The sequence below is a fragment of the Desmodus rotundus genome, chromosome 11 (assembly GCF_022682495.2).
Source record: "Desmodus rotundus isolate HL8 chromosome 11, HLdesRot8A.1, whole genome shotgun sequence".
In the NCBI taxonomy this organism is placed as follows: domain Eukaryota; kingdom Metazoa; phylum Chordata; class Mammalia; order Chiroptera; family Phyllostomidae; genus Desmodus; species Desmodus rotundus.
This window is the reverse complement of record NC_071397.1, coordinates 5303514-5317159: the sequence shown is the minus strand read 5'-3', so window position 1 is coordinate 5317159 and position 13646 is coordinate 5303514. Positions and strand designations below refer to the sequence as shown.

Genomic DNA, 13646 nt, shown 5'->3' with positions numbered 1-13646 from the left:
GTCGTCTGCGCAGAAAGCCAGGGTCCTGTCGTGCAGAGGGTGTTGGGCCCCTGGGGAGGTGGGTTCCTGAGTGGCGAGCAGGGTCACTTGTAGAATGACAATGCCGGCTGACGCGGTTACGTGGCTCACTGTGTACCAGACACCTTTTTCATCACTTTACGTGAGTCTGCTTACTTTTCCTCACAACAACGCCATTTTACAGCGGAGAAAACTAAGGCTTAAGTAGTTTGCAGAAAGTCACAGAATCACTTGCTGAAGACCTTTGGAAGCCCTGCCGGCTGAATGTCTGTTTTGAGTGTTTCCACCCCCCGGGCCGCAGAGGGGGCCTCCTGTCCCCATCTCTTGCTCCTGTTGGATCATTGCAGGAGCCGTCATTTGGAAAAGGCGCACGTGCTGTTTGGCCAGGCGTTTTACATATATTGTCCTAAACGCCCCCGCCAGCCCCGGGAGAAGGCATTATCGTTCCCATTTTACAAATGACGAGGCCGAGGCTGAGAGAGATTAACTCGCCCATCGTCACCCCGCCAGTGGGTAGCAGAGCCAGGGACTCATCCCCGATCGTCAGCTCCCTCCCTGTCTCTAAAGCAGGTCTCTCCTCGGCCCTCCGTTCCTCGTCACATGCCTCTGCTTTCCAGTCGTCTTAGCACTTAGCATGCTCTGAAACTGTCCTGTTCCCTTCTGTTTCCTAGTTGGCTATCCGTCTCCCCAGAGATGCTCTTTCAGAGCTGGTCCTTGTTTGCTTTTCACGGCAGCCTCTTCAGCACCCAGCACAGCGGCAGGCTCGAAGCATTTGTTGTTCGACAGACTGAATGAGAGGATTATGTCATGGCGCCTCTTGACACAGGCCTGGTTGCCTTTGGAACCGGGAGATGCCGCTGTTGGCAGTGCTGCCCTGGGGTGGGTGGAGGGGGAGCTGAGGTTAAGTGGGAGAGAGCTCCTTTGGGGGCCTGCCACTCGGCGGGGGTTTCCTGGTCAGAAACCCGGTCCAGACACTCCAGCATTGAGCAAAGTGGGGAAGGCTGACTCACGCTAAGGAAACTCAGTGGGGGGTGGGGTGGGGTGATGGACACACTGAACTGCCAAGGTCAAGGAGGTCTGGGTACTTTGCTGTTGGCCAGTGCTCCTCCAGAAGGACTATCTACACCTGAAAGACATCAGCCGTGCGCAGTGGCTCCTCCAGTGGGAGTCAGAGTAAAGGGCGTGAGGAGTTGCAGTGGTTGGTGACGTAAAGGAAGGGGGCCTCGGCATGCTACAGAGCAGACCCAGCTTCTGAATGATACAAAAGACCCCCCCTTTTTCTCCGGGGGTTGCTCCTCGTCCCAGGTTCGCTTTGCCTGCCGCCAGAGGAAAGACGTCTCTCAGTGCCAGAGATCTTAGGAAAGAAGTAGAAGTCCGTGATTCAGGCTCCCAGCACCATCCACGTGGCAAAAAGGGAGCACTTCCAAAGCTGCATGGTCCCCAAAAGGATTCATGGTCTCAAAAAGAGACCCCGGTCCCAAAATGACACGCCAAATGGCTGCTGCACCTGGGTTTAAATCCCAGCGCCAATCTTCCTCTGCAGCCCCGTTTCCGGCGCCTCCCACAATTGGCCACAGCCGCCAGCATTCTGGGCAGGTGTGGCCCTGTGGTGTGGAGCCAATTATCTCCAAGCTCTTCTGGACCCCATTACAAATCCCTATTTGGGCCCCCCCCCTCTTGGCTGCACCCTGTTAAAGTGTCATCAAAGGGAGGTGGCTGCTTTGTTAAAAATTGAAATGTAACTTAGACACTGTAAAACCTTAAGTAAGTAATGATACATTTTTACATGTGTGTCCACCTGTGTAACCACCCCTCAGGTTAAGATGTAGAATATTTCCTCCCACCAGATGGGATCCCGCCTTCTCCCCAGGAAGTTCTCTTGCACTGTTCCCAGTAAATAACTTGATGCGGACCCCAGCCCGCAGGATCCACGTGTTGCGGCTGCAATGGACAAATTCACACGGACTACCGAAGTCCTGTGGAGAAAGAGGGACGGCATGGCCGCTCTCTAAGTGAGAGAGAAGGCGAGAGGGCACCAGAGAGCCCGACCCCTGCCTGGACAGGCTTTTATTGCTTTTCTGGGCACATTACATCGAGGATGGTCCTCATTTACTGTGCACAGGTTCACTGTAGGTGATTACCTTTTACAGACAACAAAGGACAGAATGCTGCTGATTATTTCAAAGAGAAGGATGTTACAGCTCCAGGGGAAAAGTGGTTGAACTGGTTACACTCCATACTTGGGAGGTTTAGCACAGACTTTAGAAAGTTCAAGATACTCAGTAAACATTTGCTGCCTCAATCCAGGGTGAGGGAGTTCTAGCAAAAGCAAGTCTCACAGCAGCCGAGGTACAATGCAGGCCTGATTCCCCACAGGCGAACCCATCTGTGGGCGTGGGTCCCGCGTGCCAAACCTCACACCCACTGGCTTTTCCGAGTGAGAGCTGGGCTACATTTCCCACGCGAGGAACGGTTCCCTATTGATAACCACCTCCCACCCAGGGGCAACCGCTGTGTAGGCTCCATTACTACAAGATTGGTTTTTCCATGTTTTAATTTCAAATAGGTAAAACTATACACTATTTACTTTTTTTGTATCCAAGTTCTTTCACTTAAATTGTGCCTGTGGGATTTACTAGTGTTGTATCTAACAGTAGTTCATTTTTCACACCTGCGTGATATTCCATTGTATCAATATACCAAATTTGCTACCCTGTGCTACCCTTGCTGGACATACGGGTTGTTTCTTGTTGTTAGCGGTAGTGGACGAAGCTGCTGTGGGCAGCCTGTTGCTTGGCTGTCAGAAGCACTCACTTTACTGGGGACATACCCCGCACTGGGACTCCTGTGTCGTGGGTACACACTTGTTTAGCCAAAATCTCTTCAAAAGGAGTTCTGCCATTTTTCGCGTTGAATAGTCTTAATAATGTCATCAAAGGGGGTTGGATAACTTAATGATGGCTTCCTTCCTGATGCCCACTCATAGCCCCATCTCCAGTAAGGACACGTACCTGTTAGGTGACAAGAGGCCTTATGTCCGCTGGCCAGGCCCCATCTTTTCTGGCCTGTGCTGGCTGAGCCCCAAGAAAAATCAACTCTCCAGCTCTTTTGCAGAATTCTTTATCAATCACCCAATCCTCTGTCATTGCCCCACTGCCTGGCTATGGGCAAGCCACAGTGTCCAAGCGTATAGCTTATCTTCCATGGCACCCTGTTAAATCAATGCCTTCCTTGTCGAGCGGCACCCTGGGCCTCTTGTAGACATCCACGTGGCCTCCTGGGCTTGTCAGCAAAGCAGGTTGTGCATTGGCGGGGTGTTTCCTTATGGGACTCCTGGGAGACCTGGCCACAAACGGCTCTCTCTCCCACGTTGTGGTGGTGTTTGTGCATTTTCATTGCAGGGGGGCGGCAGTGTCAGGCCCATCCCCCAGATTCTAGGGTGCATCTTTTGCAGAGACTGTCTGCTGATTATAAAATTCATAGGAAGAGGGAGTTGAAAAGACCACAGAGAGGTCATCAAATCCACTCCCCTCCTACAGGTGGGGAAGCTCAGGCCCAAGGACGTCTGACTTGCCCAAGGTCACATAGCTTGTCTCCTGACAACTAGTCTAGGTTCACTCATTCCTCTGGGGCACCAGGCAGGCAGGATGGTCGCCTGGACACTTGGACTCCGGGTTGGTGGCAGCTGCCACTGTTTGCAGAACCTGCTGCTGTTTAGAGAGACTCTCGTGGTTAAACGTGGCCTGTGTCACTCCCGACTGCTGCCCCACAAGCCAGGCTGCCTCTGTGGACCCCTCTCTGTAGCTGGTTCACGGCTGTCCCATCAGTGTTGCTTGCAGAGATTCTTTTAAGGCACTACTGTGTCATCTGCAGAGCAGTAGAGTTCTACCAAACACTTCTCGTTTACTCTGTGTTCTTGTACATCTGCCCCGACGAGTTCTCAGGGTGGCAGCATTCTCTCCACTTTAGAGATGAGAAAACAAAGGTCCAAAGATCACTACCGGCTTACCCCCCGCGAATCATAATATATAATGCAGTACCCTGCCTGCCCTGTCGACTGGCACATAGGCCCCTTGTTCTTTAAGGTCTGGTTCAAAAGCTGCCTCTTCCATAGAGGCTTCTGTGATTCTTCCTCCAGCGGGTGGTGATGGCTCTCTCCTCGGACCTCTCTTGCAGTGCTTAGCAACTCCACCATGGGGTATTCTTGTAAATTCATTAACTCAGCACCCCTTGAGCGCCTGCTGTGTGTAAGGCCTTGTGCTGGGGACACCAAGATGAAGTTCACAGCGTGGTAGGCAGAAAGACAAGCCCCCTGAACTTGGTAGACACACAGATTGATGCCTTGTCATTGTGCTGGGGGAGTGACTGATACAAAAGGGTGGGGTGCAGGTCAATCACGGGGCACTTCCTGGAGGAGTTACACTAAAAAAAAATACTGACCTGAGGATATGTTTGTTGATTTGAGACAGAGAGGAAAGGGGAAAGGGAGAGAGAGAGAGAGACAGACAGACAGAAACATCGATCAGCTATCTCCCCTAAGTGCCCCGACTGGCAACTGAACCCGTAACCTTTTGGTGTACTGGACGGCGCTCCAACCAGCCAAGCCGCCTGGCCAGGTGGAGTTACACATGTTAAGCACAGGTTTTATCTCAGCTTCGTGCACCGCTTTAGGGCAAGGACTGTGTTCACTCCCTGCGTCCCTCGTATTCTGATCAACTCTCCCGCCTCCACTCTGTCCACCGTCAACTGTGAGCAGACAGGTGTGAACTTGGGGCCTTACTCTCCTTCCCAGAGCCCTAGCTTTTGTGGGGTGGGGGCTGGTTTACCTTTAGCACAGTGGGACTTGACACTGAGGGAGGGGCTGTGAACTTTTCCAGTTCGGTCATTTTCCCCTTCCCCAGCCCTGGGCATTGCGAGAGAGGTCAGGGAAGAGCCAGTTTTTTGAGAACTTCCGTCCCTTGGAGAAGAGCTGGCACAGGCTCAGGAGCAGCAAGGGAAAATTAACAGGGCTTTGAGTAAGGGGAATGTGTAGTCTGTGGGGTTGGGGTATCTTAGGTTAGGCTCTCCAGGAGCAGAGCCTGGGATTGTTGGGGGTAGGTACAGTTCAGGCAGGTGATTTGCTGAGAAAATATTCTCAGGAGAAACTAAGGAAAAAAGGGAAGCAGTGGGGCAAAAATGTGGTTGAGCTGACTTAGCCTCAGCCTCTTCCCGGGGTCACGGGGTCCAGGGGTCCAGGGGTGGGGCTCTGGAGTGTAAATAGCGCCATGGCCATCCCATCTTGAGGCAAGAGCGCTGGGCTTTTACACCTGTTTGCAGTCATCGGGACAGCGTGTGTGTATTGGGGGAGAGGGTGACCTCCTGGGCACTTCTGGGCCAGGCAGCTCCCACTGGCTAAGGGCAGTTCCCTGGGGAAGGTGAGCTCTGTGCACCCAGTAGCTGTCACTCGGAGCAGCTGGGGACAGATGCATGCACCAGCCAGATGGGGGGAGACAGGTGGAGCACCAGCAGCCTCCACCACAGGGGGCTGCTAAAACAATCTGCCTGGATTACAAAGCCCCTCACCCTCATCAGCTCATCGATGAGCCCAGATCTCTAGCAGTGGGGGTGGGATGAGGAAGAATGGCCCCTTTCTGAGTTCCTGGCCCTTCTGGTTGTGGCCTGGGGCTCTGGGAGCGTTCTTTCCTGAGCTCAGTGGGGTCAGGCCTCTGAAGAATGACCTGGGAGATCTGGGCTGAGCCCTCCCCCTGACATAGTCGGGAGGGAGCCTTAGACCCCCTCTGGCCCTGGTGCCTGTTGTCTAAACCCGCCCACTCTTTGCCAGCTCCAGCCCAGGCCCAGATCGTGCACGCGGGCCAGGCGTGCGTGGTGAAAGAGGACAACATCAGCGAGCGCGTCTACACCATCCGGGAGGGCGACACCCTTGTGCTGCAGTGCCTTGTCACCGGGCACCCTCGGCCCCAGGTGAGCCCCCATGGCCCCAGGTAAGCCCCCATGCAGCCTGTGCGGCCTCTCCTGCCCTCACCACCTCACTCTCCACCCCCCACTCTGGGATCAGAGCTTGAGAAGCAGCAGCAGGCGTAGGGGACTAGAGGCCACAGCAGCAAATGCACAGAAGACAGGAGCCAGGGCTGGGGAAAGAGCTGGAAAGTGGACTCTGAGGAAGAGCTGGAGGCTGTGGGCTTATTCACTTGAAAACATTGATGGCCAAGGGGAAAAACAGAAGGTCAGTTATTCAGTTGCACTCCGTCCCTCGTGTGGGTGAGCAGACGCGTCCTTGCTGCACCGCAGCTGTGTTTGAGAGCGGACAGTGCACCAAGCACTGTGCCAGGTGCTTTCTCCTGTGTTTCCTCTTTGGTTCCTCACAACCACACTGTGAGGCAGGAATCCGTGGCCCCGTTTTACAGCTGCAGAAATAGAGGTTCAGATAAGCTCCCAAGGTCACACAGCTCTTGCGAAGGTGGAAGCAGAATTTGCATCCAGAATCAGTGTTCCCTGTAGCCTGGCACACTTCCTCCCGGTGTATTCGTCTTTGGATTGGGGGCTCCAGGAATTACCAGCAACACAGAATACAATCTCTACTTCAGGAGGCTTCTGGTGGGCAAGGCCTACACTCTAGAGGTTAAAAGGCTCAAAGCAATTAGAAAACAACAGATGCTGGGTATCTGGAAACGCCAGGTGAGTTTTGTCCCAGACCAACTGAGTGGTTAAGACAGGAAGTGTAGGCTGGTTACCTCTGAGAGCTGATGGGAGGAGGCAGGAGGCGGTGGGCGGGAGGGCTGGGTGGAGTTTGCGGGTGAGCTGCTATGACCTTTAAGAGCAGCAGAAAAGGTTTAGGTTGGATTCTAGGAAGGAGAGTGAAATGTGGAATCCTTTTATTGGGATAATTTTGGGATCAGGGATGGCTTTAGTAGGCTTGGCCTTGAGATAAGCAGGTGGACAAGGAAACCCCGGCCGAGGTGTCCAACCCGTGGCCCGCAGGCTGCATGCAGCCCAGGATGGCTGTGAATGCGACCCAACACGAAATTGTAAATTCACTTAAGACGTGAGATTTTTTTGTGTGTGTGGTTACACGTTGCAGTGTATTTAACGTGTGGCCCAAGACAACTCTTCTTCCCGTGTGGCCCAGAGACGCCAAAAGGTTGGACACCCCTGCAGGACTCTTTCCTCCTGAATCTATGATCACTGCTTGCTCCCTCTTGGAGGTTTGTTTAGGAGCGAAAACAATGCTGCCAGTCTTCAGGTTGGTGTCAGGTGTGCCTGTTAGGGACGGTTCACCCTGTTGCCAGGGAGGCAGCTGGGCCATCTCTCCCTAAGGCCGCACTGGCCATCTGTGCGTGGCCCCTTGTGCGTCACGTGTGGGAGTCATCTGTGGTTGTGGCTGTGTGTACATGCATTCGTTCTTCTATTTCTACCCACGGTGTTATGGTTCTTCCTGCTACCCAGGCTCAAAGCCCTGGGCTCCTATTTGCCTCTGTCCCATCTCATTTCCCACGTATCGCCAGCCCCGGACGCCTTTCTTTTTATGCTCTTGCCTGGGTCCTCTCCTGTCTGCTCCTCGTTATGCCGCTGGGTCAGACCTTCAGTCCTGTTCCCTGGTCTACTGCAGTAGACTCCAACTGGCCTCCCTTTCTCCCAAGTCTCCCCCTCCAATCCATTCCTGCACCCTGATCTCTAATTCTCATCCCCCAGCCTGCTACATCATATCACTCCCCTCTCAGAAACCTTTCACGGCCCCCCATTCCCGACCAGACCCAGTTCAGGCTCCTGGAGGTAGAATCGAAGGCCTCCCACAGTCGGCCCCCACCTGCCTTTCCTGTCTCATCTCCCGCCGCCATCTTCCTCACACCTGTGCTCCAGTTGAGCTTGCCCAAGTACACCTTGTTCATTCCTGCTTCATCCACTGCTGCTCTCCACTCCTGAAATGCCTTCTAGTTCCCTTTTCACTCGTTTCATTACAACAAACACGTACTGAGGACTTGCTCTGTGCCCAGCCCTGTGATGCGGCCCAAGGATACAGTCGCAGCTCCTGTTGTCATGGAGCATCTTGTCTCGCGGGGGAGCAGCAGCATCTCATGGCCCACTCTGTGTCAGAATGGGGGACTGAGTGGGCAAGAATTCTTCACTCCGAATATCCAGAGAGAGGGAATCCCTGGGGCCCGAATGAAGAAGGGATCGGTAGCGACGGCAGTGAGCTGTAATTGAAGAACCTGGCCCTTGGAAGGACTTGGACTGCGCGGACCTCAGGGGTTGTAGTAGCAATGGGCGCACGGAGCTGACTGAGTTGAGGCCATGGGCCGTCTGTGGCTAGAAGCTGGAACCGGACTCCCTCTAATGCTGGAAGCTCAGCAAGAATAGCACCGCCTATAAATGGGGACCAGAAGGCCTCTCTCCCACAGCCCAGAGTCCCAGCAGGGGCAGACTCTATCTTTCAGGATGTGGTGCAAACAGTCCCCTGTGAGAGAGCACGACCCTAAGCCTGTCTGCCGCTGGCAGTGGTGAGGAAGCCCTAAGCTAAGAAACCAACAGCAAGCCTGGCTGGAACCTGGGAACCCGTGAATCTTGGCCAGAGGCAGCCATAGAGCTACGCCACAGACAGGTCTGCCAGGGCCTAAGTGGGACCTCTGTGGAAGATGATTCCCACTGATGACCAGCCTGTGGAGTGGAATTTGAAAACTCACTTAAAAATCCAGCACCAGGAGAGCCAGTCCGTGTACTCAAATAATTGAACGATTCATATCTGAGGAAACAGATAATAGAGCAATTTTAAAGGATCTTTAAAATAAATGTTTAAAATGTGATGCCCTGGCCAATGTGGCTCAGTGGATTGAGTGCTGACCTGTGAACCAAGAGACCACTGGTTCAATTCCCAGTCAGGGCACATGCCTGTGTTGCAGGCCAGGTCCCCAGTTGGGGGCGTGAGAGACAAGCGATCGATGTTTCTCTCACACATCCATGTTTCTCTCCCTCTCTTCCCCTCTGTCTAAAAGTAAATAAATAAACTCTTTTAAAAAAATGTTTAAAGAGGTAATAGGAGTAGAATCTACAAGACAGGAGACTGTAAAACCTGATCAGTTAGATATGGAAACAAAAGCAAATAGAAATTATAGAAAATGAAATAAGTTTTTGTTGGATTTTATGGATTTACTTAATAAGCAATTTTGTTTATTTATTTTTAGAGAGGGGGAAGGGAGAGAAACATCAGTGTGCATTTGCTTTTCACATGCCCCCCGCTGGGGACCTGGCCCGCAACCCAGGCTTGTGCCCTGACTGGGAATCGAACTGCAATGCTTTGGTTTGCAGGCCAGAACTCAGTCCACTGAGCCACACCAGCCAGGGCTGAAAAATGTCTTTGAAAAATTTGGCCTTACTAGCACAGAGATAACTAAAGAGAAAATTAGTGAATTAGATGCTAGATCTGGGGAAATCGGCCACAGTGCAGACTGGAGAAGACGACGAGACAGAGATGTGAAAAGGAAGTTGGGAGACAGGAGGAGAGAATGAGAAGCTACAGCATAAACTTGGGTATTCTAGGTGGGGCTAGAGATAGCCAAGAGGAAGCAACATTCAAAGATTAAAACTGAGAATTTGGTAGACGTGAAGATATGAACCTTCACATGGATTAAACAAACCACGTTCTAAGCAGTGTGTAAACAACCCCCATCTAGACAAATCTTGTTAAAACCACAAAAGTCAAATACAAAAAGAAAAAAAAATCACGGCCTTGTTCTCTCTCCAAAGCACCCTCTGGTCTCAGTATGGATTACATGCCACCTGTAACCTTCCCCACGTTTTATAAGGCCCAAGTCCATGCGGGTACAGCTGAGGGTGGCGAGGGAATGAGAGTAGCAACGTCATGGCCAGCAGTGACCCCTCCCCGCATGAGAAGGTTGCCCTTTCACCTATTTCTCCCAGCTTTTTTGTTTTTATGACATATGGCCTGACCTGTTCACCAGTATCAGGGCCCTTGCCCTGTCTCAGTAACAAGCAGTTCTCCTCAACTTTGAGACGGAAGCTTCCCTACATCACCCTCCCATCCTTAGACTTTAGTAATCTGGAACTGATCAGTTTTTCTTAAGCTCCTGGTAATCAGAGTAATATTCAGTAGCTCCAGGTTCTTGTGTGATCTTGGGTAGTGTCCCGCGATCTAAGGCCGTGTTCATAGAAGACCCTCGTTGAGTGACTAATGTACACCAGGCCCCACGTCAGTGCTTCGCATACTTTGTCTCTACACCTCACAGTGACCCTGCAGAGTGGGTATTACGCTGCATAGTAATTACTGGTGTCTGTTGCTGCATAACAAATGCTCCAAAATTCAGAGGCTGAAGATGACAAACACGTATTGTCTCGTAGTTTCTGTGGGATAGGAATCCCGGGGTGGCTGGCTCTGGCTCAGGACCTCTCCCCAGACTATTGTCATTTGGACAGACTGGGGCTGGAGTGTCCCCTGTGGACCTCTCTGCAGGGTATTGCCCATGACGTGACAGTTGGCTTTCTCCACAGCAAATGACCTGGGAAAGCAATCAAGATGGCCATCCCAGTCTTTTAGAACCTGATCTTGGAAGTGACGTTCCATTCCCCCTGCTGTATTCCACTGGTCACACAGACCAGCTCTGCTACAAAGTGGGAGGGGACTGCAGAAATGTATGAGAAGCAGGCGGTGGGATCATTTGGGGCCATCTTGGAGGCTCTTCTTGCACAGAAGAGAAATCTGAAGCTGAGAGATGAGTAACCTTAGTTTTTCAGGCACTAAGTATACAAGGTCTGTCCAGAAAGTATCCAGCCATGCAATATGAAAAATAGAGACATTTATTGAAGAAGATACAAGATACAAGAAACATTCCACATAGGACAATGACTCCTCAGTCCCCTTCAAAGTAGGTACCTTGGGACCTCACAAGGTTCTCCCAGTCGCTATCAGCTGCCCTGTCTTATTTTCCTTAATCTCATTGATGGTCTGAAATCTCTTCCCTTTCAAAGGTGATTTTAGTTTTGGGAAAAGCCAGAAGTTGCAGGGCGCCAAATCTGGGCTGTAGGGGCACTGGGTCTCCTGGGTGATTTGATGTTTCACCAAAAAACTCTGCACAAGACGTGATGCATGAGTGGGGGTGTTGTCGTGATGAAGCTGCCAATCGCCAGTTGCCCACAGCTGCAGCTTTTTGAATCACCCAAATAGTTTCCATGTAGGAATGTTCAAGCTTAACGCAAAATTGGATGCAGATTTGTTGCTCTACTTGCTCAGTCATTTCGAATGTGACGGCCACACAGTACACATGCTCACTCAGTGGCATCTAGCCCCCCACTGACTACTACAGTGAAGTCATCATTGTTCACACATGTGCATTCCAGTCCACTCTCCTTGGCTGCCAGGTTACATGGATGTCACACAAACTGTTCAAACCCCTCTTGTTATATTAACAATGGTTGGACTTTTCCAGACAGATCTTATACACTAATTAAGTCCTTCCAGTAACTGTAGGAGTGGGTAATATTCTCCATTTTAAAAATGCGAAAAGGAAAGCAGGAGAGACTGAGTAATTTGCTCACAAATCCATACTCCTAACTGCTCCACACACTGCCTTTGTTAAAGCCTCATCCATCTGACCCAGGCCCTTGGCTGAGGCGTCTACCCCATGTCTGTATTTACACAAATCTGTCTAGGTTGGTTTCCTAGGTCTGTATATGCCCCACGTGCCCTTGTGAAAAACCATGGGGGTTAGAGGGGAGACACAGTGCAGGGCTCCCCCTGAGGTCCCCCCACCCTCACTGCACGTCTGACTCCGTCCCACCCTGCCTGCCCAGGTGCGGTGGACTAAGACAGCTGGCAGTGCCTCAGACAAGTTCCAGGAGACCTCGGTGTTCAACGAGACGCTGCGCATTGAACGCATCGCACGCACACAGGGCGGCCGCTACTACTGCAAGGCGGAGAACGGTGTGGGTGTGCCTGCCATCAAGTCCATCCGCGTGGACGTGCAGTGTGAGTCCGAGCCCCTCTGTCTATTCTGGCCCCTCCCTGGGGAGAAAGGGGCTCAGGCTCAGGCTAGGAAGGAGGAGTGGGGTCAGAGGGCGGGGGCTAGAACTGACCCCTCCAAGGAGGAGGACGGTAGAGATTTCCTCTCTTCCATGCTGGAGAGGGGCTTCTCCGCTGTTCCTGCGATGTGTGCTGCCCTGTACCACTCACATTCCCATCTGTAGTCACATGTGAACCTTGCAACATCCTATGAAGTGGTCAGGGAGGGCAGGACAGGTTGGATCTGTACCCGTTCCACAGGTGAAGAAACTGAGGTACCAAGGACTCCATACTTGCTCATGGGCATAGGTCTCTTCATTATAGTTCACTGGCCTTCCCACAGTACCTCATGCCTCTGCTTTTGCCCTGGGGCAACTCTGAAACTTCCTTACCCCTGCAGTCCTTGCCGCTTCTTGAATGGGAAGCCTCCAGTCCCCACCTGCCCTCCATGGGTCGTCCCTGAACCCCAAGAGGCTGTCTCCCTGCTTGCCACCCCCTCTGTGCCTATCCAGGCTGACCTAGGTACCCAGAACCTGTGGGGCCAGGCCAAGGGCCTGTCTGATATCATCTTAATGTCTACAATGAACCTGCCCATTGAACAGGCCTCACACTCCCCCAGTGGGGTCCGATGGAGTGGTGAGCGATGGAACCCCAGACCCTCTCTTCCATCCTGCATCAGCCACCCAGTCACCTGCCAAACCCTGGGGCTGAGGATCATTTCTCAAGTTGTTGGTGCTGAAAGGGGCTGGGAGGCATGGCCTGGACTTCACCAATGCCCTACCTCTGCCCATGGCCTTGATAATGACCTCTATCTACGTGGGCTGTGGAAGGAGGACAGAGTGCTGGAATGCTGGAACATTCATTGTAGGGTGTTTGAATGTGGAGTTGTTGGAGACTGTGGTTCACCACCCTGGCTGCACAGTAGAATCTCTAGGGGATCCTTTTAAGAAACACTGATGTCTGGGTGCTACTTCAGAGACTCTGATATAATTGATTGGGGTGGGGCCCAGACATTGGGATGTTTTTTTTTTTTAAATTGAGGACTAACCTACATCCAGGAGAGTACACTAATCTTGAATGGACAGTTTAATGAATTCTTACGTGTGTGTGTGTAAACACCATGTAGTTCAAGGGAATCTCCAGGACCCCAGGAAGTTTCCTCACGGCCCTCCCAGTCAGCAGTCTTCTTAGAGGCGATCACTCTTCCTCTGATTTCCGACACATTAATGAGCTCTTCCAGGCATCAATATTAAAAATAAAATCTCTGTGTGCTTTCATTGTGCAAATGAGGAAGAACTACCAATCTAGGCCAATTTACCAGTGAGGAATAGGTAGAGAAGAGACTTAGGTCACAGTACAAATTAATAACTAGCCTGGGATTTGAACCAGGGTTTCCTGATTTCTAGTCTGCGGCCACTCTCTCCATCCCATGACGGGAGGGTGAAGATAGACACCCCCATGCAGGTCCCTGAAGAGGGACAGCTGGGAAGTCATCAAGTCCAGACCCCTAATTCTAAGGGTTGGTTAAGCTTGCAGGGTTGGGAGAGCAGCTGGCTCTCTAGAAGCTTCCTTTAGGGTGGCTCAGCTTTCTCTGAGAGCTGCCAGGAGCCCAGATCCTCCA

General features: G+C 52.0%; 1 protein-coding gene across 1 annotated transcript in view; it reads left to right on the top strand.

The window, feature by feature from the left end:
* MDGA1 (MAM domain containing glycosylphosphatidylinositol anchor 1) overlaps positions 1 to 13646 on the top strand; it is a 57009-nt gene that overhangs the window by 24559 nt on the left and 18804 nt on the right. Inside the window, exons 2-3 of the mRNA XM_024557924.3 lie at positions 5840 to 5979; positions 11818 to 11992. Of these exons, the coding sequence (XP_024413692.2) occupies positions 5840 to 5979; positions 11818 to 11992 (315 nt within the window). The remainder of the gene's footprint in view (positions 1 to 5839; positions 5980 to 11817; positions 11993 to 13646) is intronic.